This window comes from Leucoraja erinacea, chromosome 6 (assembly GCF_028641065.1).
Source record: "Leucoraja erinacea ecotype New England chromosome 6, Leri_hhj_1, whole genome shotgun sequence".
Classification (NCBI taxonomy): Eukaryota; Metazoa; Chordata; class Chondrichthyes; order Rajiformes; family Rajidae; genus Leucoraja; species Leucoraja erinaceus.
In genome coordinates this window covers 4,412,572-4,438,199 of record NC_073382.1, presented here as the reverse complement: position 1 = coordinate 4,438,199, position 25,628 = coordinate 4,412,572, and the positions used below count along the sequence as shown (strand labels likewise).

The following is a 25,628-nucleotide window of genomic DNA, read 5'->3' as shown; positions in this document are numbered from 1 at the left end:
AATACACCACTGGTGCTTTTGTAATATTGCTGACAAATATAATCTGTACATTTCTAGCATTTTCTATTTTCTACAACAGCCTATTGACACAAGTGTACGAGGCTTTGCTGTGAGGTAGCTTTCTCTTTCTCACAGGGCTCACCAGCTCTACCCCGCAGGCTTCATATATTTGACGCTTATGCCGCACGTCATTCCATATTCCGTCAACCCATAGGGTCTCAGATCCTCGGGTCTGTTGGCATTGGGCTCAATTAGTCTCCGGGTTGGATAAGAGGGTGAAGGGAAAATGCTGAGATGAAGCAGAGATGAGAACGAGTAATAGATACTGACAACTTGCGCTTTTCCTCAGAGGGCTCCAGAAACTCCACCTCATTTCGCTTGGGCACCTAAAAACCCAGCAGTATGAATATTGAAGATAGACACAAAAAGCTGGAGTACCTCAGCGGGGCATTCTTCAGGGTCTCCGCCCGGAATGTCACCCATTCCTTCTCTCCAGCGATGCTGCCTGTCCCGCTCAGTTACTCCAGGGTTTTGGCTTCAGTTAGGGCACCTTGCCTTTCTCAGGCATATTGTTTTGGAACACTCGAACCAATAACAGTAATATATTGCCCCCTTACCCTCCAGAAACATACAGAATTGGTCAGTTGCCACTTCAGCCCTAATTGATATACTATGGACGAGTTCTTTCCTTGAAGTTGACACCCATAGAAGACTACTAAGCCCACTAATAGTGATGGCATGGCTTTCAATGGTTCAATGGTTCATTAGGGTGATGCATTTCGATGCATTTAGGATGGCACAGTGGCACAACGGTAGAGTTGCTGCCTTACACCGCCAGAGACCCGGGTTTGATCCTACAAGACACAAGATACATTTATTTGTCACATGTACCAATTGGTACAGTGAAATGTGTGCTCAACATTCAGCCATACGAATAAATAAAGAACATAACACACGATAGAGTCCCAGGTCCATGAGTGCTTCAGCCACTTACCCCCACACAGCAGAATCAAAGTTTCCCACTGTGAGGGAAGGCACACAATGTTCAGTCCTCTTTCTCTGATGATCTTTGATGTTCACCCGTGGTTAGGGCCTCCCGAGTCCCCCTCAGTCGCCGCCATAGGTGGCCCGATGTTCAGGCCCGCTTGCGGGGATGATGGAACTCTGACGTCGGACCGGGAGAAGAACCTCAGCGGCTTGGAGCTCTCAATCGGCCACTTCCTACCGCAGTCCGTGGCTCCCGAAGTCCACAGGCCCCGCTGGGCGGTGATTCACACTGGCGGCCCCCGGCAAAGGGCCCAAAGGCACCACGATGTTGGTCAGCGCCCCCCACACTAGGAGCCCCACGAACCACAGCCCCGCGATGTTGAAGCAGCAGGGCCAACACACCGGAGCTTCAAACGGCGATCCAGGTAGGCATCGCAAGCTCCGCGATGAATCCAGCGCTGCGCCGCCGCTGCTGAAGCTCTGGTTCGTTCCCGGGTCCCCGGCAGGAAAGGCCGCGCCAATCCAGTTGGTAGGCCATGAGGAGGGGGGCGAGGACGCGACTCGGAGAATAGGAAGTGACTGGGAAACGGTTTTCCCCTTAACCTACCACCCTCCCCCACATAGAAAAACTAAAGAAACTAAAGACTAAAAACGAAAAACTAAAGAAACTAAAAACTAAAAACTAAAAAAAAATAAAGACCTCCAAAACAAACTGTTAAGTCAGACTAAAATTTAAAAAAGATAGAAAAAATTGGCAGACTGTAGGCAGAGGCGCTGCCCCTAGTGGAGATAGCACATCTAGGGGTGACTTAGGGTACTGTCTATACGGAGTTTTTACGTTCTCCCTGCATGTGATCCCAGACCTCTTCATTCTCTGCTTATCCATGTGCCTGTCTAAAATCTCTTAAATACCCCTTTTTGTGTCTGTCTTCACCACCAACCCTGGCAGCACGTTCCAGACACCCATCGCATCTTCTTTAAGCTTTGTCCCTCTCCTTAAACCTCTGCCCAGAGATCTTTGACATTTCCATCCTGGGAAAATGATTCTCGTCTTGCCCAATTCACGAGCCTTGTCCAAGAAAAACACCTGTTCCGTCAATGGTAGACCCGGGGAGAAGAAGAAGAAAGAAGCATTGCTACTCAAATTAAATATTTACACCATAAAATAATTCGATGCAGAGATACAGTAAATGACTTAGATAACCAATAGAGAAGTCTAGAGAAGGGTTACGGCCCAAAACGTCACCTTGTTCATGTTCTCCAGAGATGCTGCCTGACCTGGTGAGTTATTGTATTGTAGATTGTATTGTATATCTTTATTGTCATTTCCTGAGTATTCACATACCCAGAGGAAACAAAAAAACGTTGCTCAACCAGTGTCCATTCAGTGTGCATTAAAAAATAAATAGAAATAAAAGTACATATATCACGAACAAATTCAACAGGCGTTCCGATCGGCAGCGGCACAACAGTGGCTCTGCTGCAGTGTGTCCAGGTTGGTGGTTGGTGCGCGATACTTTTGGCAGGGGGGCAAAGTCCGTTTATCAGTCTTATAGCCTGCGGGAAGAAGCTGAGGAGCATCCTGCTGGTTTTGCAGCTAATGCTCCTGTACCTCTTCCCAGATGGCAGGATGGAGAATATGTGATGCGATGGGTGGTAGGGGTCTTTGATGATGGAGATGGCTCTGCTGATACATCTCTTCCTGTATATGTCCAGCAGGAAAGGGAGTGGAGCACCAATAATCCTGCTGGTTACTCCAGCATTTGGTGCCCTTTCGCGCATTAAACAGCATCTGCAGTTCCTTGTTTCTACAAAATATCAGGCATCTTATCAGGCAACTGAACCATCCTACCAACAACGAGAGAGCAGTCCTGAGCTACTATCTACCTCATTGGAGACCCTCGGACTATCTTTGATCGGACTTTACTGGATTTATCTTGCACTAAACGTTATTCACATTATTCCCTTTATCATGTATCTGTACACTGTGGACGGCTCGATTGTGATCGTGTATTGTCTTTCCGTTAACTGGTTAGCGAGCAACTAAAGCTTTTCACTGTACCTCGGTACATGTGACAATAAACTAAACTAACCCGAACTATAACCAAGAGCTTTCACAATGGGACATTTACCAGTTAAAATATTAGCTAATTTTGTGACTAGGTTACTTGCATGGTATTACAAATATCTTTCAACCTTCAGTCCGTAACATTTTTCCATTAGGTTTGCCATGTTTACAAATACACAGGACTAGATGTTAAAAGTCCAAAGTGCCAAATATCAACATACTCTCGATGGTGATGGGAGCCTTCTGCACTCACCTATGCTCCTCCGATGTTGAGAAAGGCTAGACAGACATGTCATTGGGGTTATCAAGTGGGCACCTACTTTCATCAACGTTTCGTTGATTGAACCCACAACGTCTCCAGTAGGCTCAGCGGTGCATTCTGGCGTCCCAGAAACACCCCCCTCTGCATCTGTCTAGACGGCTATTTGGGAGATCAAATGGAGTCTTTCCTCTTCAGCCAGAGCCACTGGCTACTCCGCTCTGCCACCCGTGATGTTTCTTTGATGGCCTGGCATAGGGCTTGTCCGCTGATCCCCAGGTCCTTTTCAATTGGGCAGGAAGGAACTGCAGATTCCAGTTTACACTGAAGATAGACACAAAATGCTGGAGTAACTTAGGCAGCCTCTCTGGATAGAAGGAATGGGTGACGTTTCAGATCGAGACCCTTCTTCAGACTGAGAGTCAGGGGAGAGAGAATCACAGAGATAAGGAAGTGTAAGAATTCAAGAGAGATGAAGATCAAGGAACATGTAGAATAGAGCAGTGTTAGCGAGGAGAAGGTGACAATAAAGCAAACAGAGATAAAATGTATTTAAGAAGGAACTGCAGATGCTGGAAAATCGAAGATAGCCAAAAATGCTGGAGAAACTCAGCGGGTGCAGCAGCATCTATGGAGCGAAGAAAAAATTTCCTTCGCTCCATAGATGCTGCTGAACCCGCTGAGTTTCTCCAGCATTTTTGGGTACCTTAGAGATAAAATGTAATCAGGGAGAAAGTTAGACAGATCGGGGAACTGGGAAGGGGATGGCGGGGGGATTGAGAGAGAGGGAAAGCAGGGGCTATTTGAAGTTAGAGAAGTCAATGTTCATACCACTGGGGTGTAAGCTGCCCAAGCGAAATATGAGGTGCTGCTCCTCCAATTTGCGCTGGGCCTCACTCTGACAATGGAGGAGGCCCAGTTCTATTGCCTCGGTTGTTTTCTTCAAAGGTTTAGATTATTCGATCCGCATTGTGTTTCAAATGCAGTGGGATTGTGGTTTCCATCAAAGACTGTACTTCTCCAATCCAATGTAGCAATACTGCAGGCAATCTGGCAGTCAGGCTTATAAAAATAAACTCTTTTACAAATCATTAACGTAGGAGAACTAATAAATCTCAGCTGCTCATCCATGGTTATTAGTCAAAACATTTAACAATTTCATAATTATTTAATGCACAAGAAACCCTGTGTTTGACATTCAAACATTGCAAAGATGTAACAAAAAAGGTATTTTTATTTATTTAACAGCTTTTTCTCAGGGGAACAGATTCCCTGCAAAGGCATTGAACTTAAGGAGCATAAATCCCAAAATAAACTGTTTCAGCAGCTGGCAATTTTTATTAGGGCAGAAAAAAACAGAGTAAACAAAGATATTTCTGCATTCCCACGATCAGCTACTGTTAGATGAATAGTGGAGATGTGAGAAGAGATACATTTTCTGGAATAATTCGCATTTAAGCACTACCTTTTATGGGGTTAAGAGGGAGAGGTAAATCAGCCATGATTTGAATAGCACAGTAGACGTAATGGGCCGAGTGGCCTAATTCTGATCTTATCACATGACCTTTATGATTGTATGACCTTTGACAGAGGAAAACACCCCAAGGCAAGTCATAGGACATTATATTTGCCAGAGAGGAGAAAGTTATATTGGATAATATTAGATGGATGTCACAACAGTTGTAGTTTTGGTCTCCTAATTTGAGGGAGGACATCCTTGTGATTGAGGCGGTGCAGCGTAGGTTCACGAGATTGATCCCTGGGATGGCGGGACTGTCCTATGAGGAAAGATTGAAAAGACTAGGCTTGTATTCACTGGAGTTTAGAAGGATGAGGGGCTATCTTATAGAAACATATAAAATTATAAAAGGACTGGACAAGCTAGATGCAGGAAAAATGGTCCCAATGTTGGGCGAGTCCAGAACCAGGGGTCACTGTCTTAGAATAAAGGGGAGGTCATTGAAGACTGAGGTGAGAAAAAACTTTTTCACCCAGAGAGTTTTGAATTTATGGAATTCCCCGCCACAGAGGGCAGTGGAGGCCTAATCACTGGATGGATTTAAGAGAGAGTTAGATAGAGCTCTAGGGGCTAGTGGAGTTAAGGGATATGGGGAGAAGGCAGGCATGGGTAATTGATAGGGGATGATCAGCCATGATCACAATGAATGGCGGTGCTGGCTCGAAGGGCCGAATGGCCTCCTCCTGCACCTATTTTCTATGTTTCTATGTTTCTATGTAACAGTGGTGCTGCTAGTAGGTGCCACTGCCTCTTGGATCCAGAGACTTGGATTCGATCCGCACCTCTGATGTTGCCTGTGTAGTGTTCATGTTTAGGAAGGAACTGGAGATGCTGGTTTAAACTAAAGTTAGACACAAAATGCTGGAGAAACTCAGAGGGACAGGCAGCATGCTGAGAGAATGGAGCGGCTGGGCTTGTATACTCTGGGATTTATAAGGATGAGTGGAGATCTTATTGAAACATATAAAATTATTAAAGGTTTGGACACGCTAGAGGCAGGAAACATTTTCCCGATGTTGGGGGAGTCCAGAACCAGGGGCCACAGTTTAAGATTAAGGGGTAAGCCATTTAGAATGGAGATGAGGAAACATTTTTTCACACAGAGAGTTGTGCGTCTGTGGAATTCTCTGCCTCAGAGGGCGGTGGAGGCCGGTTCTCTGGATACTTTCAAGAGAGAGCTAGATAGGGCTCTTGAACATAGCGGATATGGGGCGAAGGCAGGAACGGGGTACTGATTGTGGATGAACAGCACTGATCACATTGAATGGCAGTGCTGTTTTGAAGGGCCGAATGGCCTACTCCTGCACCTATTGTCTATTGCCTATCTCTGGAGAGAAGGGATGTGTGACGTTTCGGCTCAAGACCCTTCTTCAGACTGATCAGGGCAGAGTTACTCCAGCATTTTGTGTGGAGTTCATGTCCTTTCCATGACTGTGTGGGTTTCCTCCAGGTGCTCCTGCTTCTCCCCACCCATCGCTAAAACATGTGTGTTGGTTGGATAACTTTCTGCGATATATTATCCCTGGTATGTACATGAGTGATAGAACCTAGAGGCAGATGATGGGTATGGGGGAATGGGATTCATAGAGTCATACCATATGGAAAAGGGCCCTTCAGCCCAACTTGTCCATGCCACCCAACATGCCCCATCTTCACTAGTCCTACCTGCCTGTGTTTCGCCCACATCCCTCTAAACCTTTCCGACCCATGTACTTGTCCCCATTTATTTTTAATCTTCCTATGGCCCCAGCCTCAACTACCTCCTCTGGCAGCTTGTTCCATACACCCACCACCCTCTGAGTGAAAATGTTGCCTCCCAGGCTCCTATTAAATATTGCCCCTCTCTTTTAAACTGTGGTTCTTGATTCCCCTACTCTGGGGAAAACACTCTGCAAAGACTCCGCACAGACTCTGTGCATTTACCCTACAAATTCCCCTCATGGTCACACACAGATTATGCTGGATTAGTGTAAATGACTCCTTGAGCGTTTGTGCATTGACTTGATGGACCAAATGGCCTGTTTGCATGCCGTAGGGCTGATTCTTTAAAACTACTTGTTCAGAAAGGTATATTGCAATGCCCCTCTGTCCCACTTAGGAAACCTGAACGGAGACCTCTGGAGACTTTGTGCCCCACCCAAGGTTTCCGTGCGGTTCCCGGAGGTTTTTGTCAGTCTCCCTACCTGCTTCCACTACCTGCAACCTCCGGCAACCACCTGCAACCTCCGGGAACCGCACGGAAACCTTGGGTAGGGCGCAAAGTCTCCGTTCAGGTTTCCTAAGTGGGACAGGGGCATTAGGAGCTACAAAAAGGATAGAGGGTAAAGGTGGTGAGAGCCTTAGAGAGGGAACCATTTTTAGTATCTAAAGAAATCAAACAGGGAGCACTAAAGAAAGTGAAGATGGATTAAATGATGCTGGGGGCACAGTGACCAGTGATGCTCAAGAAAGCTGGACCAGATGGCACTTCCATGCTCCATGGAAGATTCATCCACTGGTGGAGTGGCCAAGAATCCTGCTGAGGTACAAAGGATCATAGTCAGCAAGTTTAGTTTTAGTTTAGTTTCGAGATACAGCGCGGAAACAGGCCCTTCGGCCCACCGAGTCCATGCCGACCAGCAATCCCCATACATAGAAACATTGAAACATAGAAAATAGGTGCAGGAGTAGGCCATTCGGCCCTTCGAACCTGCACCGCCATTCAATATGATCATGGCTGATCATCCAACTCAGTATCCTGTACCTGCCTTCTCTCCATACCCCCTGATCCCCTTAGCCACAAGGGCCACATCGAACTCCCTCGTAAATATTGCCAATGAACTGGCCTCAACTACCTTCTGTGGCAGAGAATTCCAGAGATTCACCACTCTCTGTGTGAAAAATGTTTTTCTTATCTCCGTCCTGAAAGGTTTCCCCCTTATCCTTAAACTGTGACCCCTTGTTCTGGACTTCCCCAACATCGGGAACAACCTTCCTGCATCTAGCCTGTCCAACCCCTTAAGAATTTTGTAAGTTTCTATAAGATCCCCCCTCAATCTTCTAAATTCTAGCGAGTAGAAACCGAGTCTATTCAGTCTTTCTTCATATGAAAGTCCTGACATCCCAGGAATCAGTCTGGTGAACCTTATCTGTACTACCTCTATGGCAAGAATGTCTTTCCTCAGATTAGGAGACCAAAACTGTATGCAATACTCCAGGTGTGGTCTCACCAAGACCCTGTACAACTGCAGTAGAACCTCCCTGCTCCTATACTCAAATCCTTTTACTATGAATGCTAACATACCATTCGCTTTCTTCACTGCCTACTGCACCTGCATTCCTACTTTCAATGACTGGTGTACCATGACACCCAGGTCTCGTTGTTCTCCAAAGATGCTGCCTGAGCTGCTGAGTTACTCCAGAAGTTTGGGTCTTCTTTTTTCAACTCTTCAAAGGAGGTTCTGCACTCTTTTTATGCTGGAGGAAATCATTGGATCAGACACCATTTTGGGCCAGGACCCTTCTTCAGACAGCCGGGATAGAGCGGAGAAAACTGGTAAAGAGGGCTGAGGGAAAGGGAGAGAGCACTGGTCTTGATTCATGTTTTGTACACTTATTTTTCTGATTCTGAATGTGACTTCAGGCTCGCAAGAGGGAGACCAGTCTAAACCTGTGAGGTAATGAATTTGTGCTTTAGCAATTTGGATCTATTGACTTTGGTGGTACTATAGACAATAGACAATTGGTGCAGGAGTAGGCCATTTGGCCCTTCGAGCCAGCACCGCCATTCAATGTGCTCGTGGCTGATCATCTCCAATCAATACCCCGTTCCTGCCTTCTCCCCATATCCCCTGACTCCGCAATTTTTAAGAGCCCTATCTAGCTCTGTCTTGAAAGCATCCAGCGAACCTGCCTCCACCGCCCTCTGAGGCAGAGAACTCCACAGAGAATTCCACTAGACCTTGGTGTGACATTTTTAACGCAACCAAATGGGGAGAATTGTCCAGACCCACCTGTTCTCTGCAGATTAACCAGAAGAGTGAAACTACCACAACATGCATGGTTTCGGCTCAAGTATTGGTCTATACTTGTTACCAGGTTACCATGTGTTGCCAAGCTACATTAGTTGCCAGGCAACAAACTAACACACTGCAGGCTCCAAAAGTGGTGTCGAGGTAACAGTAGTGGCTGACAGTGTTATACATTACACAATGCAATACAAATGCGACATTATACAATGCTTTGTCAGAAAATAGTTACTTTCCATCTCTTGACTCCTGAGGAAAGACGTCAAAATGATGGAGCAACTCAGCGGGTCAGGCAGCATAGAAACATAGAAACATAGAAAATAGGTGCAGGAGTAGGCCATTCGGCTCTTCGAGCCTGCACCGCCATTCAATATGATCACGGCTGATCATCCAACTCAGTATCCCAACCCTGCCTTCTCTCCATACCCCCTGATCCCTTTAGCGACAAGGGCCACATCTAACTCCCTCTTAAATATAGCCAATTAACTGGCCTCAACTACCTTCTGTGGCAGAGAATTCCACAGATTCACCACTCTCTGTGTGAAAAATGATTTTCTCATCTCGGTCCTAAAATACTTCCCTCTTATCCTTAAACTGTGACCCCTTGTTCTGGACTTCCCCAACATCGGGAACAATCTTCCTGCATCTAGCCTGTCCAACCACTTAAGAATTTGGTAAGTTTCTATAAGATCCCCCCTCAATCTTCTGAATTCTAGCGAGTACAAGCCGAGCATCCCTGGCAAACATAGGTAGGTGATGTTAAGGGTCAGGGTCCCTTCATCAATCAATCACCTATCCATGTTCTCCCGGGATGCTGCCTGACCTGCTGGGTAACTCCAGCATTTTGTGTGCCTTTCCTTGCTAAACCAGCATCTGCAGTTTCTTGTTTTTCCATAGTGATTCCTGATAATGGGAAAAGTTGGACCAAGCCACCCAGGGAAACATATTCACAGATGAGATACCTAGAGGTTAACAGTGTCTCAGACTACAACTCATCACGTTCCCTGAGGGAGGGAACTACTGGAAGAGAGGAAGAGATGAGAAGATTGCTTTCTCATTTTGCTACATTGAACTTATTCTGTATGCACATATATACAATATATATAATCAGTCTGAAGAAGGGTTTCAACCCAAAATGTCACCCAGTCCTTCTCTCCAGAGATGCTGCCTGTCCAGCTCAGTTACTCCAGCATTTTGTGTCTATCTTCGGTTTAAACCAGCATCTGCAGTTCCTTCCTACACAATAAGCAATGGCTCAGACCAAATCAGAACATTCCCAGTTCAAATTCCACGCCAGAGAGATGTGCAAAACATTAGAGGTTTGTGAAGGCACAAAGAAATGCAGATGCTGTTTTACAAAACAAAAACACAACGTCTTCCCCAATATCTTTATCCTGACACTTCGACGAGCTACTGTCACCGGCTGCTGCAAGGAGATCTCCAACATTCCAGATCCCAAGAAAAGTCAAGTGACCAGTTTCAATGACCACCACCCAGTGGCTCTAACATTGACCATGATGTTACGGTTTGAGGAATTGATGAAGGTCCACATTAGCAGCAGTTTCCCAAACAATCTAGACCCCTTGCGATTATATACAGTAAACATACATTCACAGCGGGTACCATCTCCCTTGCACTATGTAAAGACACAAAATGCTGTAGTAACACAGCAGGACAGGTGGCATCTCTGGAGGACACGGATAGGTGATGTTTCGAGTCGGGACTCATCTTCAGACTGACAGTCTAATGTAGACAGATTATAGGATATAGATGTATCCTTCTAGTGCAGCACTGAGGGAGTTCTGCAGTTAGAGGTTCCATATTGTTTCACTAAAGGGCCTGTCCCACGGGCATGCGACCTGCATGCGGCAAGCGCGACCTAAAGGGCCTGTCCCACCAGCATGCGCCTGCAGGCGGCAAGCGCGATCTAACGTGGTCGCTTGAGCCGTACGGCCTCGCGGGGCCGATCCCACTTCGATTGCCGGAGCCGTATGGAGTTGTGCGGAGCTGGTCCCGACATCGCGCGGGGCTCCGAAAAACTGATCGTGTTTAAAAATTCCGCGCAGCAACGGCCTGCCGGCCCGCAGCCGCCTCGACGCCATGTCACTCACTCAACCTCCGCACGGCTCCCGCTTCTGGTTTGGTCGCGCTTGCCGCATGCCGTATGGCTCAAGCGACCACGTTAGGTCACGCTTGCCGCATGCAGGCGCATGCTGGTGGGATCGGCCATTTATTCATACATTGTTTTGTGACATAAAAGATCATTTGGCCCATCAAGGCAATGCCAGCTCTCAAAGCATTCCCATCAAGCCCATTGCCAGGGAAGAGTTTAGTTTATTGTCATGTGTACCGAGGTGCGGTGAAAAGCTTTTTGTTGCGTGCTATCCAGTCAGCTGGCAAACTATATATAATTACAATCCAGCCGTCTACTGTGTACAGAAACTGGATAAAGGGTGTAACGTTTAGTGCAAGATAAAGTCTAGTAAAGTCTAATTAAAGATAGTCCTAGGGTCTTCAATGAGGTAGACAGTAGCTCAGGACCGTACTCTAGATGTTGGTAAAATGGGTAAGTTGCCTGGTAACGGCTGCAAATAAATTGTCTCTGAAACTGGAGGGATGGGTTTTCATACTTCTGTACCTCTTGCCTAAAGGGGGAAGAAGGAGTGACTGGGGTGAGACAAGTCTTTGATTATGCTGGAGGCCAAAGTACCAATGCAGTAGTCATGGTCATACAACATGGAAACAGACCCTTTGGCCCACCTCATCCATGCTGACCAAGGTGGCCCATTTCATCTAGTCCTATTTGTCCAGGTTTGGCCCATATCCATCTTCACCCAGACCTTAGATAGACACAAAAAGTTGGAGTAACTCAGCGGGACAGGCAGCATCTCTGGAGGGAAGGTATGGGTGATGTTTCGGGTCGAGACCCAAACTTTCCTGTCCTTGTATCTGTCAATTTATCTAACAATGAGTATGCCTTTGGGAAGATGGTGGAGAAAACCGGAGAACATTGACGAACTGCATGCAATTATGGAGAGACGATGAAAGCCCCGCGTAGATGGCACTGAGGTCAGGATCAAATCTGGGTCCCTAGAAGTGGGAGAGAGCAGAACTATCTGCAGTCTCACTGCATAAGCCCACATTGTGCTTCGAACCCTACTTTAGAAATGTGAACCGATAGACTTCAGGCTGCTCGGCAGGGCCTATAGTATAATCAAGGATGAGTCACACCCTGGCCACCCTCTTCTTTCCTCTCCTATTGGGCAAAAGGTATAGAAGTGTGAAAACGCACACCTCCAGATTCAGGGACAGTATCTTCCCACCTGTTATCAGGCATAAATAGTGGATGTGGAGAGGATGTTTCCACTGGTGGGAGAGTCTAGGACCAGAGGTCGTAGCCTCAGAGTTAAAGGTTGCTCTTTTAGAAAGGAGGTGAGGAAGAACTTCTTTAGTCAGAGGGTAGTTAATCTGGGGAATTCATTGCCACAGAGGACCGTGGAGGCCGTCAGTGGATATTTTTAAGGCAGAGATAGACAAATTCTTGATTCAAATGGGTGTAAAAAATTATGGGGAGAAGGCAGGAAAATGAGATTAGGAAGCAGAGATCAGGCATGATTGAATGGCGGAGTGGAGTCAATGGGCTTAATGGCCTAATTCTACTCTTGTAACTTGTGAACCTATGAACTTGTGAACTGAATCTTACTACCACAACCAGAGAGCAGTCCTGAACTACTATCTACCTCATCGGAAACCCTTGGACTATTATTTGATCGGACATTACTGGCTTTGACTGAACATCATTCCCTTATCACGTTATTCCCTTAACCCTTCCCTTAACCATTCCCTTATTTTCTACAACTGCAACATCCAGGTTCAGGAACAGCTTCTTCCCTACAGCCATCAGGCTATTAAACACGGCAACAAATAAGCTCTGAACTCCAAGAGACAATTATTATTATTATTGCACTATATTTGTTTATTTATCGAGTATGTATGCATGTGTACACACACACACACTGAACTTTTTTTCTCCCGTTATGCACCATGTTTACATATTCTGTTGTGCTGCAGCAAGCAAGAATTCCATTGTTCTATCTGGGACACATGGCGATAAAACGCTCTTGACTCTTGACGCTTGACGTATCTGTACACTGTATGTATTGTCTTTCCGCTGGCTGGTTAGCACGCAACAAAAGCTTTTCACTGTACCTCGGTGCACGTGGTAACAAACTGAAAAACGGAAACTTTTGTTGGAGGAGTAACATGCCTTCCGTGCCACCCAACAAGGCCAGATTTCCCCTGTTATTCGCTGCCGAGCAGTCAGATGAGCAAGACTTCCGCAACAAGCGTACTTTTGGCTCAACTGTTGATCTATGGTTGTTACCAGGATACCACGGGTTGCCAAGCGACATCGGTTGCTATGCAACTGACTTAATTCACTGCCGTCTCTCTCTCCCGAGTTGACGCAAAAGATCCCAAGGCACTATTCAAAAGAGAACATGGGAGTTAATCCTGTGTAATCTGGCCAATGATCATTTCTCCTGCTAAATAGCGGGTGGAATTAAGTGATGGTCTCGTCGCCTTGACAACATGTGGGAGCTTGTTGTGCAGTTGCTGTAAAGTATTTCGTTGGGTCCAGTCTATGATGGGACATCTGGAAAGGCGTTCAAAAAAAATGCTGTAAAAATGCAAGTGCTAATGTGGAGGAAGGAAGTGCAGATGCTGGTTTACATCGAAGATAGACACAAAATGCTGGAGTAACTCAGCACGACGGGCAGAACCTCTGGATAGAAGGAGTGGACCCTCAGTCTGAAGAAGGGTCTCGACCTGAAACGTCCATCAAGAGATGCTGCCTGTCCCACTGAGTTACTCCAGCATTTTGTGTCTATGTAAATGCAAGTGCTATTTGCATTCAGGGTTTTGAACTGTTTTGGTATCGTTTAGAGATATGTACAGTGAGGAAACAGACCATTCTGCCCATCAAGTCCGTACCGACCAGCAATCCCCGCACATTAACACTACCCTGCACACACAAGGGGCGATTTTACATTTAAACTAAGCCAACTAATCTGCAAACCTGTACGTCTTTGGAGTGTGGGAGGAAAGCGAAAGTCTCGGAGAAACCCCATGCAGGTCATGGGGAGAACATACAAACTCCGTTCAGGCAAGTACCCGTAGTCAGGATCGAACCCGGCTCTGTGGCGCTGTAAGGCAATTTCACTGCTACATCACCGGACCACCCATTATCTGAGGGTATATAGAAATAGTACAGAACATAGGACAGTACAGTACGTCACTGGCCCTTCAGCGCACAGAGTCTGTGCCGAACATGATGCCAAGTTAAACTGACCTCTGTCTGCACAAGATCCACATCCCTTCATTCCCTGCATATCCATGTGCATGTTTGAAAGCTTATATGCATTGCCCACCGCAATCTCTAACAGCCTGTTCCACTGTGTTAAAAAACTTGCCCCACACATCTCCTCCAAATGAATCCCCTCCCACCTTAAAACTATGCCCTCTAGTCCTTGATATTTGCACCCTGGGGAAAATCATTATGACTTTTTTTTGCACATCCCCAAGCCTGAACTATCTGCTTGTCATTTGAATTTCATATTTCATGTATCTTGTCGTGTTTTATGACTGTTGGCAGACCGATTTCCCTCCTGGGATAAATATCGTACCTGTTTAGTTTTTTTAGTTTAGTTTAGAAATACTGCACGGAAACAGGCTCCACCGGGTCCGCGCCGACCAGCGATCCCCCGCACAGAACACTATCCTACACCCACTAGGGACAATTTTTACATTTACACCAAGCCAATTAACCCTACAAACCTGTACGTCTTTGGAGTGTGGGAGGAAACCGAAGATCTTGGAGAAAACCCACGCAGGTCATGGAGAGAACGTACAAACTCCGTACAGGCAGCACCCATAATTGGGTTCGAACCCGGGTCTCCAGCGCTGCATTCGCTGTAAGGCAGCAACTCTACCGCTGCGCCACCGTGACTACTCAGTCATTATGCCCCTTTTCATTTTGAATACTTCTGCCAGGGTCTCCTCAACCTATGATTGTTCCAGGGAAAACAATCCAAGTTTGGCCAGCTTCGCCGTATGGATGGTGCCTTCCATTCCAAGTAGCATTCTGGTAAATCTTTCCTGCACCCTCTCCAAAGCCTCCACATGCATCCTGTAATGGAGCGACCAGGCCAAGCACCAAATGCGGACTAACTAGTCCTACAAATCTGCAACGTTACTCCCTGATTCTTGTACGTAATTCCTCTACCGATGAAAGCAAGCATACCATGCACCTTCTTTACTACTCTATCTACTTGTGTTGCTACTTTCAGGGAGTTGTGGAACTACCCTGTACCATAAACGCAGTGGAACATTTAAGCCAAGTTGTCGGCAACATACGGCCCCTGGACCAAATGCGGCCCGTAACCCAAAATCATCCGGACCGCGGGTGGATTTTTTTTCCCGTAATCATCCGGCCCGCCGAGCGCGGCCAAACCCCGGGCTCTGCGCAATCATCCTGCGCAAAGCCGCTGGCACGGGCGCGCACCTTCTGTGATCACGTGATTTGATGCCTGCCATCCGGGGCGGGATGGGGGTGGGATCCATATGTACACATGATAGATGTGGCCTGCCATCCGCTCACAGACATGTGTCGCGGCCCCTTTGCAATGTTGCCGACTCCTGATTTAGGCAAACCCTCACGTTGCCTCATTTCACCCTTTATGCCGACTTCCACTCACATCTTGATTGTAATCACGCATTGCCGTTTCTTTGACTGGATAGCACGCAACAAAGACCTTGCACTGTACCTCGGTACACGTGATAATAAACTAAACCGAAACTGAAACCTCAGTACACGTGATAATAATAAAAACGAAATGAAACTGAACTAAACTCTAACATTCTAGCTCCAATACTCTAACTGGTCCATGACTTCCACTCTCCCCCTCGCCCCCTCTCCATGACCTTGAGGTAGTGAATGCTTAGATCTTCCCATGGTTTCCATCCCAATAGTCCACCATCAAGACCCCTTCATGTAGCTGCTGTCACCACCTCTGAAACTGTTTCGCAAAATCGCAGTTTAGAAGGATATTGAAACTTAAGGGCCTGTCCCACCAGCATGCGACTGCATGCGACAAGCGCAACCTAACGTGGTCGCTTGAGCCGTACGGCCTCGCGGGGCCGGTCCAACTTTGATCGCTGGAGGCGTTGTGCGGGGCTGGTCCCAACATCGCACGGGGCTCTGAAAAACTGACACTGTCCAAAAATTCCGCGCGACAACGGTCTGCCGCCCCGCAGCCGCATTGAGGCCGTAAGCAGCGCCTCGAAGGCCGTACGCAGCATCTCGACGTCGTACGCAGCCTCTTGACGCCGTACGCAGCGTCTTGATAGTGTACACCTAGCGCGTGGCGTTGCGCGATGACGTCACCACCCGGCGTGCCGTTGCGTGATGACGTCACCGCCCGACACCGTGCGACGTCCAAATCCAGACGGCACGCCTCCTGCCCAGCTGATTGGTGACCAGTCCCGCACAACTCCGGTTGGAAGTGGGACCGGCCCGGCGAGGCCGTACGGCGCAAGCCACCACGTTTGGTCGCGCCAGCCGCATGCAGTCGCATACTGGTGGGACAGGCCCTTTACCGAACAGTGGAAGGCCTGGATAGAGTGAAGGTGGAGAGGATGTTTCCACTAGTGGGAGAGTCTGGGAACAGAAGCCACAGCTTCAGAATAAAATAATGCACCTCTAGCAAAGGAGAAGAGGTGGAATTTCTTTAGTGAATCTGTGGAATTCATTGCCACAGATGGCAGTGAAGGCCGTCAATGGATATATTTAAGGCAGAGATCGACAGATTCTTAATTGATAAAGGTGACATGGGGTTACGGGACAAAGGCAGGAGAATTGGGTTAAGAGGGAAAGATAGATCAGCCATGATTGAATGGCGATGTAAATTTGATGGACCGAATGGCCTAATTCTGCTGCTTGAATTTATGAACTAATGAACCTTGCCACACTTTACCTAGGTTTGAAGCATCTCCTTCATTTATTTCTACTTCTGAAATTCAGTTCCATCTTCTTAATTGGAGGAAGATCAAAGCATATAGCCCCTTCTGTACTTGTAAGTTTCACAGATAGTAGCAATGGCAAATTATATCCGTTTTTGTTTCACTTCTTTAGGACTGGGTTTTCCTGTTTCGCTTAGAGATGCAGTGTGGAAACAGGCCCTTCGGCCCATCGAGTCCATACCGACAATTGATCACCAATTCATACCAGTTCTATGTCATCCACTTTCAGATCCCTTCCCTTCACATTGGAGATGAAAGGAAAGACAGGAGATGAGGAAGAATATCTTCAGTCAGAGGGTAGTGAAACTGTGGAATTCATTGCCACGGAAGGCTGTGGAGGCCAAGTCACTGGATATTTTTAAGGCGGCGATTGGCAGATTCTTGTTTAGTACGGGTGTCAAGGGTTACGGGAAGAGAGTAGACACAAAATGCTGGAATAACTCAGTGGGTGAGGCAGCATCTCTGGGGAAAAGGATGAGAAGAAGGCAGGAGAATGGGGTTGAAAGGGAAAGACAGATCAGCAATGGCCTCATTCTGCTCCTATAACTTATGAACTTATGAACACGGGGTGCGAATTTTGCAGAAGCCAAAAAACCTACTAACCCACAGGTCTTTGGGATGTGGGAGGAAACCGGAGCATACGGAAGAAACCCATGTGGCCGCAGGGAGAACGTGCTAATTCTACTCAGTACCCGAGGTCAGGATCGAACTCAGGTCTCTGGTGTTATGAGGCTGCAGCTCTACCGCTCCACCACAGTGCCCCCCCCTACATTTTCCCAACTCAGTATTCATTCATATGTAAAACATGTTGCCAATTTGAAGAATAACTAGATGATCACAGGTTTTTTGTGTGGATAAATAGTAACTAATAAAAGGCAATAACATGAAGACTCTGTTATTTTCTAATCATATTCCTGAGATTAAACCCAAGTACAAGCCAGCTGAGGCTTCATCCATGGTTGATGAAGGTTACAATTGGTGCTTTTTGAATCAGCAGTAAATCGAAGTTGTTATCTTGCTTGAGCATAACCTTCACTATTGAATCCAATTGATGTTTCAATCCAGTATTTGAATACCCAGCCTTTTGAAGCCATTCAAAATGAAATGAAGTGTATAAGTGGAGAGAAACAGCTGTAAACATAGACACATAGAAACATAGAAAACAGGTGCAGGAGTCGGCCATTCGGCCCTTCGAGCCTGCACCGCCATTCAATATGATCATGGCTGATTATCCAACTCAGTATCCCGTACCTGCCTTCTCTCCATACTCCCTGATCCCCTTAGCCACAAGGGCCACATCTAACTCCCTTTTAAATATAGCCGATGAACTGGCCTCAACTACCTTTTGTGGCAGTGAATTCCACAGATGTGTGAAAAATGTTTTCCTCATCTCGGTCCTAAAAGATATCCCCCTTTTGTGGCAGAGAATTCCACAGATTCACCACTCTCTGTGTGAAAAATGTTTTCCTCATCTCGGTCCTAAAAGATATCCCCCTTCTCCTTAAACTGTGAACCCCTTGTTCTGGACGTCCCCAACATCGGGAGACCAAAACTGGAAAGACTTCCTGCATCTAGCCTGTCCAACCTCTTAAGAATTTTGTACGTTTCTATAAGATCCCTCCTCAATCTTCTGAATTCTAGCGAGTACAAGCTGAGTCTATGCAGTCTTTCTTCATATGAAAGTCCTGACATCAAAGGAATCGGTCTGGTGAACCTTCTCTGTACTCCCTCTATAGCATGAATGTCCTTCCTCAGATTAGGAGACCAAAACTGTACGCAATACTCCAGGTGGGGTCTCACCAAGACCCTGTACAACTGCAGTAGAACCTCCCTGCCCTTATACTCAAATCCTTTTGCTATGAAATTCTCCTAAAAATGTGGTGGTGTAGTACAACCTTAATGAAAGCATTAAATGTTGGAAAAAGCATGGTTTTAGTTTGGTTTAGTTTAGAGGTACATCATAGAAACAGGCCCTTTGGCCCACTGAGTCCATGCCAGTCACCGATCATCCGTTCACACTAGTCCTTTGTTCTCTCACGTTTTCACCCGCTCCTTGCACACTAGGGGCAATTTCACAGAGGCCAATTAACCGGCAAGAGTTGATGCCTTAAGGGCCTGTCCCACTTAGGCGATTTTTTTTAGGTGACTGCCAGTGACTGTAGCAGGGATCCGAAAAACCGGCGGACTGGACCCGCCTACAACAATGTCTACGACAACCTACCACCTAGTCGATGTCACGCTAAGGCAAGCTACCGTCCACCGACGACCCATTAGGACATCCACCTACGACCACACCTACATCAACCTACGTCCATCCCGGAACAAGCTATGACAAGTTACGACCCTGTCGGCAACAACTGAAGACAGTTACGGCCCCTGTCGCCAATTGACGTAGGTAGTCGCCAATGGAATTCACCAAAGTCAGCACCAGCGACAACCTACGCCATCCTGGTGACAGCACCTACGTCAGGAGAAGTCAAGCTACGCTCATTGGCGTCAAGCCACTGTCGCCGAGAAAATTTTGAAAATGATGAAAATCCAGCAGCGACTGAGGAGACTACTCACGACCATACAGGCGACACCCCGGCGAACCATGTGACAACAGCCCAGTCGCCTATAGTGACCCAAAAATGAGCCAAAGTGGGACAGGCCCTTTACAGCACCGGAGACCCGGGTTCGATCCTGACTATGGGTGCTGCCTGTACGTAGTTTGTACGTTCTCCATGTGACCATGTGGGGTTTTTCCGGGATCTCCGGTTTCCTCCCACACTCCAAAGACGTACAGGTATGTAGGTTAATTGGCCTTGGTATCATTGTAAATTGGCCCTAGTGTGTGCAGGATAGTGTTAATGTAAGGGAATAGCTGGTCGGCGCGGACTCGATGAGCTGAAAGGCTTGAAATCCGCGCTGTATTTCTAAACTGAACTAAGCTCAATCATAGAACTGTACAGGACAAGAACAGGCCCTTCAGCCCATAATGTTTCTGCTAAACATGATGCCAAGTTAAACTATGCATTTCGTTGTCTCTGTACCGCACACTGACAATGACAATTAAAATTGAATCTGAATCTGAATCTGAACTAATCTCATGTCATGAATATCCTCTCTATTCTCTGCAAAGCCATGTGTCTGTCTAAAGCTCGACCAAACCTCCACCTGCCTATAGCATACCCCCACCTATTACCTGCCTGGCTTAGTCTTATCCCTCCTCTCTTCCAGCTTTCCTTCCCCCCTCCACCCTCCCCTCCTACTATCAGTCTGAAGAAGGGTAACAAACCCAAAACGTCACCTATCGTGTTGGCAGAGATGCTGCTTGACCCACTGAGTCATTCCAGCACTTTGCGTCTTGCCACTATTATACCTGCCCCCGCCATCACTACTGGAAGCATGTTCCAGGCACCCTCCACCCTGTGTTAAAAAAAACCTGCCCCACGCATCTCCTTTACACTTTCCCCTCTGACCTCAAGCTATGCCCTCTCATCATTGACAATTCATCCCAGCAGCGAGTAACTTTAAGGATGATCAGTAGGCCAGGTAAGTGGGGTAATCAGAGACTTGAACATTTGACAGCACTGAGCCTCTACTCGCTGGAGTTTAGAAGGTTGAAGGGGGGACCTCATTGAAACTTCCAGAATAACGAAAGGCATAGATAGAGCGGATGTGGAGAGGATGTTTCCACTGGTGGGGGAGTCTAGGATCAGAGGTCATAGCCTCAGAATTAAAGGGCGATCTTTTAGAAAGGAGGTGAGGATAAACTTCTTTAGTCCGAGGGTAGTTAGTCTGTGGAACTCATTGCCACAGGGGGCTGTGGAGGCCAAGTCAGTGGATATTTTTAAGGCAGAGATAGACAAAATCTCGATTTGAACGGGTGTTAAGGGTTATGGGGAGAAGGCAGGAAAATGAGATTAGGAGGCACAGATCGGTGAATGGCAGAGTAGACTCGATGGGCCGAATGGCCTAATTCTACTCCGATAACCTGTGAACTTGTGCGCAACGTTGGAGGAGATTACAGGGATAATTAGGACTGTGAGGAGAGTGGGAATTTAAAACAGTAATGAGCATTTTAAAACTGGGGAACTGCTTAGCTGGAGGTGAGTGAGCAGACAGGCGAGGTTAGGACAGAAGTGGTCGGGTTTTGGACGACTCCGAATTCACGGAGAGCAAAGCACAGATAGACAGCTAATAGAGCGAGAACACAAGAACATAGCCTCCAGCTTAGAGGTAACAAACAATGAGGGATGTGGTAACCCTTGCTTCACCTCTCTCTCCATTCCCCCTCCCCCCACCATCCTAGTTCTCCGACCAGTCTGACTGTCCTCCTGATTAAAATGTTCCTTTATATGCCTCGTTGTCACCTTCCCCTAGCTAACGATGATTTATTCTACATCTACAACGAGACATGGGTGTCATGGTACACCAGTCATTGAAAGTAGGCATGCAAGTGCAGCAGGCAGTGAAGAAAGCGAATGGTATGTTAGCATTCATAGCAAAAGGATTTGGGCATAGGAGCAGGGAGGTTCTACTGCAGTTGTACAGGGTCTTGGTGAGACCACACCTGGAGTATTGCATACAGGACATTCTTGCCATAGAGGAAGTACAGAGAAGGTTCACCAGACTGATTCCTGGGATGTCAGGACTTTCATATGAAGAAAGACTGGATAGACTAGGCTTGTACTCGCTAGAATTTAGAAGATTGAGGGGGAATTAAGTTTGCTGATGACACTGTGGTGGTGGGCCTGATCTCAGACAATGATGAGAGGGCCTACCGGGAGGAGGTGGCTGATCTAGCACTCTGGTGCCAGGAGAACAGCCTCCTCTTGAACATCAAAAAAACGAAGGAGCTGATCATGGACTTTAGGAGGGCACATCATCCGAGGACGTATACTCCGTTGAGTATAAATGGGGATCCTGTGGATAGGGTGAACTGTTTTAAATATCTGGGAGTCCACATCTCTGAGGATATGACATGGTCATCACACGCCTCAGCACTCGTGAGTAAGGCAAGGCAGCGCCTTTACCACCTCAGGCAATTGAGGAAATTCAGAGTGTCTCCGAGGATCCTCCAGTGCTTCTACGCAGCGGCGGTGGAAAGCATCTTGTCCGGGAACATTACCATCTGGTTCGGGAATTGCTCTGCCAAGGACAAGAAGGCTCTGCAGAGTAGTGCGTTCGGCCGAACGCACTATGGGAACTTCACTCACCCCCCTGCAGGAACTATACAACAGGAGGTGCAACTCCAGAGCAAACAAAATCATGAGAGACATCTTTCACCCCTGCAACGGACTGTTCCAGCCGCTACGGTCAGGCAAACGCCTCCGTTGCCATGCAGTGAGAACGGAGAGGTTGAGAAGGAGTTTCTTCCCAGAGGCAATTTGGACTGTAAACGCCTTTCTCACCAGGGACTAACTGTACAGAATGTTTTTCCTTCTATTATTTATTATGTAAAATAATATGTGTGTTATGATTGTGTTTAAAATTTGTTTGGTTGTTTTGTTGTTCCGCGAGCATTGCCACTTTCATTTCACTGCACATCTCGTATGTGTATGTGACAAATAAACTTGACTTGACTTGACTTGACTTGGATCTTTTAGAAACGTACAAAATTCTTAAGGGGTTGGACAGGCTAGATGCAGGAAGATTGTTCCCGATGTTGGGGAAGTCCAGGACAAGGGGTGTCAGCTTAAGGATAGAGGGGAAATCCTTTAGGACCGAGATGGGAAAAACATTTTTCACACAGAGAGTGGGGAATCTCTGGTACTCTCTGCCACAGAAGGTAGTTGCGGCCAGTTCATTGGCTATATTTAAGAGGGAGTGAGATGTGGCCCTTGTGGCTAAAGGGATCAGGGGGTATGGAGAGAAGGCAGGTACAGGATACTGAGTTGGATGATCAGACATGATCATATTGAATGGCGGTGCAGGCTCGAAGGGCCGAATGGCCTACTCCTGCACCTATTTTCTATGTTTCTATGTTTCTATGTTTCCTTGAGCTTCGTCCCCTTTGATTTCTCATTTTCACACCTTACCCTTCTTCCATACCTCTGTGACTCCCTCTCCCCTGACTCTCAGTCTGTAGAAAGGGTCTCGAACCCAAGATGTCACCCATTCCTTCTCTCCTGAGGATGCTGCCTGTCCCGCTGAGTTGCTCCAGCATTCTGTGTCTATCTTTGAGGAATGTATGGTGGGGTTACTCTGAAAGTCACCACAAATGATCCCAAACATACACATGCAGTTTCCCGATCAGAGAGTCTGAAGAAGGGTTCCGACCCGAAACATCACCTATTCCTTTTCTCCAGAGATGCTACCTGACCAGCTAAGTTACTCCAGCACTTTGCGTCTATCTTCAGAGAACCTGACTGATCTGAAACTCCCAAGCAAAAACACTGGATCAGAAAGCTAATCATTTACCATTGCTGTGCCTGTGTGTCTTCTTTATTGACATTTCTCTTTCTATTTATAGCTATAAGCAAGCACCCTCCAGCAGGAATAACACCTCCGCAGACATCACTGATCACTCGGTTGAAACACGAGAAATGAATTTTGTTGACTTTGAATTCACATGCACTGTTCGGCATGTCGGCATTTGCTTTGATTTTTGACATGATCAGTCCATTAAGGGGCAGTTGTGAAAAGGAACGGGAGTGTTCTTCACGGTGTGGGGCAGGTGATGCAGTGTTTGAGTGGCTGCCTTACAGCGCCAGAGTCCCGGGTTCGATCCTGACTACGGGTGCTTGTCTAACAATAGACAATAGACAATAGGTGCAGGAGTAGGCCATTAGGCCATTCGGCCCTTCGAGCCAGCACCTCCATTAAATGGGATCATAGCTGATCATCCCGAATCAGTACCCCGTTCCTGCCTTCTCCCCATATCCCCTGACCGCTATTTTTAAGAGCCCTATCTATCCCTCTCTTGAAAGCATCCAGAGAACCTGCCTCCACTGCCCTCTGAGGCAGAGAATTCCACAGATTCACCACTCTCTGTGAGAAAAAGTGTTTCCTGTACATTCTCCCCGTGACCTGCGTGGCTTTTCTCCAGGATCTCTGTTTTCCTCCCACACTCCACACACGCACAGCTTTGTAGGCTAATTGACTTCAGTATGATCGTACATTGCCCCTAGTGTGTGTAGGATAATGTTAATGTGCAGGGATCGCTGGAGAACTCTGCAGGCCAGGCAGCATCTCTGGAGAAAAGGGATGGATTCATTAGCTTGGTATAATTGTAAATTATCCCTAGTGCGTGTAGGATAGTGTAAGGTTGCGGGGACCGCTGGTCGGTGCGGGTTCGGTGGGACATAGGGCCTGTTTCCTGTGCTGTATCTCTAAGCTAATCTAAAGGTGTTCAATTGCTTTGTCAATTTCTTCGCTTTTACCAAACAGGTATCACAACGGTGCTAACCATGACCACACTAAGCAGCATAGCAAGGAAATCACTGCCAAAGGTCTCCTACGTCACCGCCATGGACCTGTTCGTCACCGTCTGCTTTTTATTTGTATTTGCGGCGTTGATGGAGTACGCAGCCCTCAATTACTACACCTGTTGCAGGAAACCAACGTACACAAGAAAGAAAAGAAAAGTAAGTTCACCTTGAGCCAATGAATACATGCATCATTCATGCTTTTGTGCATTGTCATAAGTGATAGGGATAGGATTAGGCCATTCGGCCCATCGAGTCCATTCAGCCATTCAATCGTGGCTGATCTATCTCTCCCTCCCCAATCCCGTTCTCCTGCCTTCTCCCCATAACCTCTGACACCCGTACTAATCAAGAACCTATCCTTAAAATTTTCCACTGACTTGACCTCCACAGTCTTCTGTGGCTACTATTCTGTATAATAATAATAATAATAATAATAATAATAATAATGCATTTTATTTGTTGGCGCCTTTCTGAACACCCAAGGACACCTTACAGGACATAAAATCACAATACATTTATCAATATTAAAATCAAGTTGATTAAAAACAAAACAAAAATAAAATACACAAAACATTTTAAGTCATTAAAATCAGGGTGAACATGGTGGAAGTTATGTCGGGTATGCTAATCTAAACAGGTGTGTTTTGAGTTGTGATTTGAATTGATCGATAGTGTCCGGGTGACGGATGGGAGGTGGAAGAGTGTTCCAGAGACGTGGGGCAGAGCAGCTGAAGGCTCTGGCACCCATGGTGCTGAGTCTAAATGTGGGGACAGTTAAACATAGAAACATAGAAATTAGGTGCAGAAGTAGACCATTCGGCCCTTCGAGCCAGCACCGCCATTCAATATGATCACGGCTGATCATCCAACTCAGTATCCCGTACCTGCCTTCTCTCCATACCCCCTGATCCCCTTAGCCACAAGGGCCACATCTAACTCCCTCTTAAATATAGCCAATGAACTGGCCTCAACTACCCTCTGTGGCAGAGAGTTCCAGAGATTCACCACTCTCTGTGTGAAAAAAGTTCTTCTCATCTCGGTTTTAAAGGATTTCCCCCTTATCCTTAAGCTGTGACCCCTTGTCCTGGACTGTCGGGAACAATCTTCCTGCATCTAGCCTGTCCAACCCCTTAAGAATTTTGAAGTTTCTCGAATCTTCTAAATTCTAGAGAGTATAAACCAAGTCTATCCAGTCTTTCTTCATACGTCCTGACATCCCAGGAATCAGTCTGGTGAACCGTCTCTGCACTCCCTCTATGGCAATAATGTCCTTCCTCAGATTTGGAGACCAAAA

The 25,628-nt window shown here is 46.8% G+C and overlaps 1 protein-coding gene across 1 annotated transcript in view; it reads left to right on the top strand.

The window, feature by feature from the left end:
- LOC129697848 (gamma-aminobutyric acid receptor subunit gamma-3-like) overlaps positions 1 to 24,730 on the top strand; it is a 60,646-nt gene extending 35,916 nt beyond the window's left edge. Inside the window, exon 2 of the mRNA XM_055636509.1 lies at positions 24,294 to 24,730. Within this exon, the coding sequence (XP_055492484.1) occupies positions 24,294 to 24,505 (212 nt within the window). The 3' untranslated portion in view covers positions 24,506 to 24,730. The remainder of the gene's footprint in view (positions 1 to 24,293) is intronic.
- Positions 24,731 to 25,628: the final 898 nt, after the last annotated feature.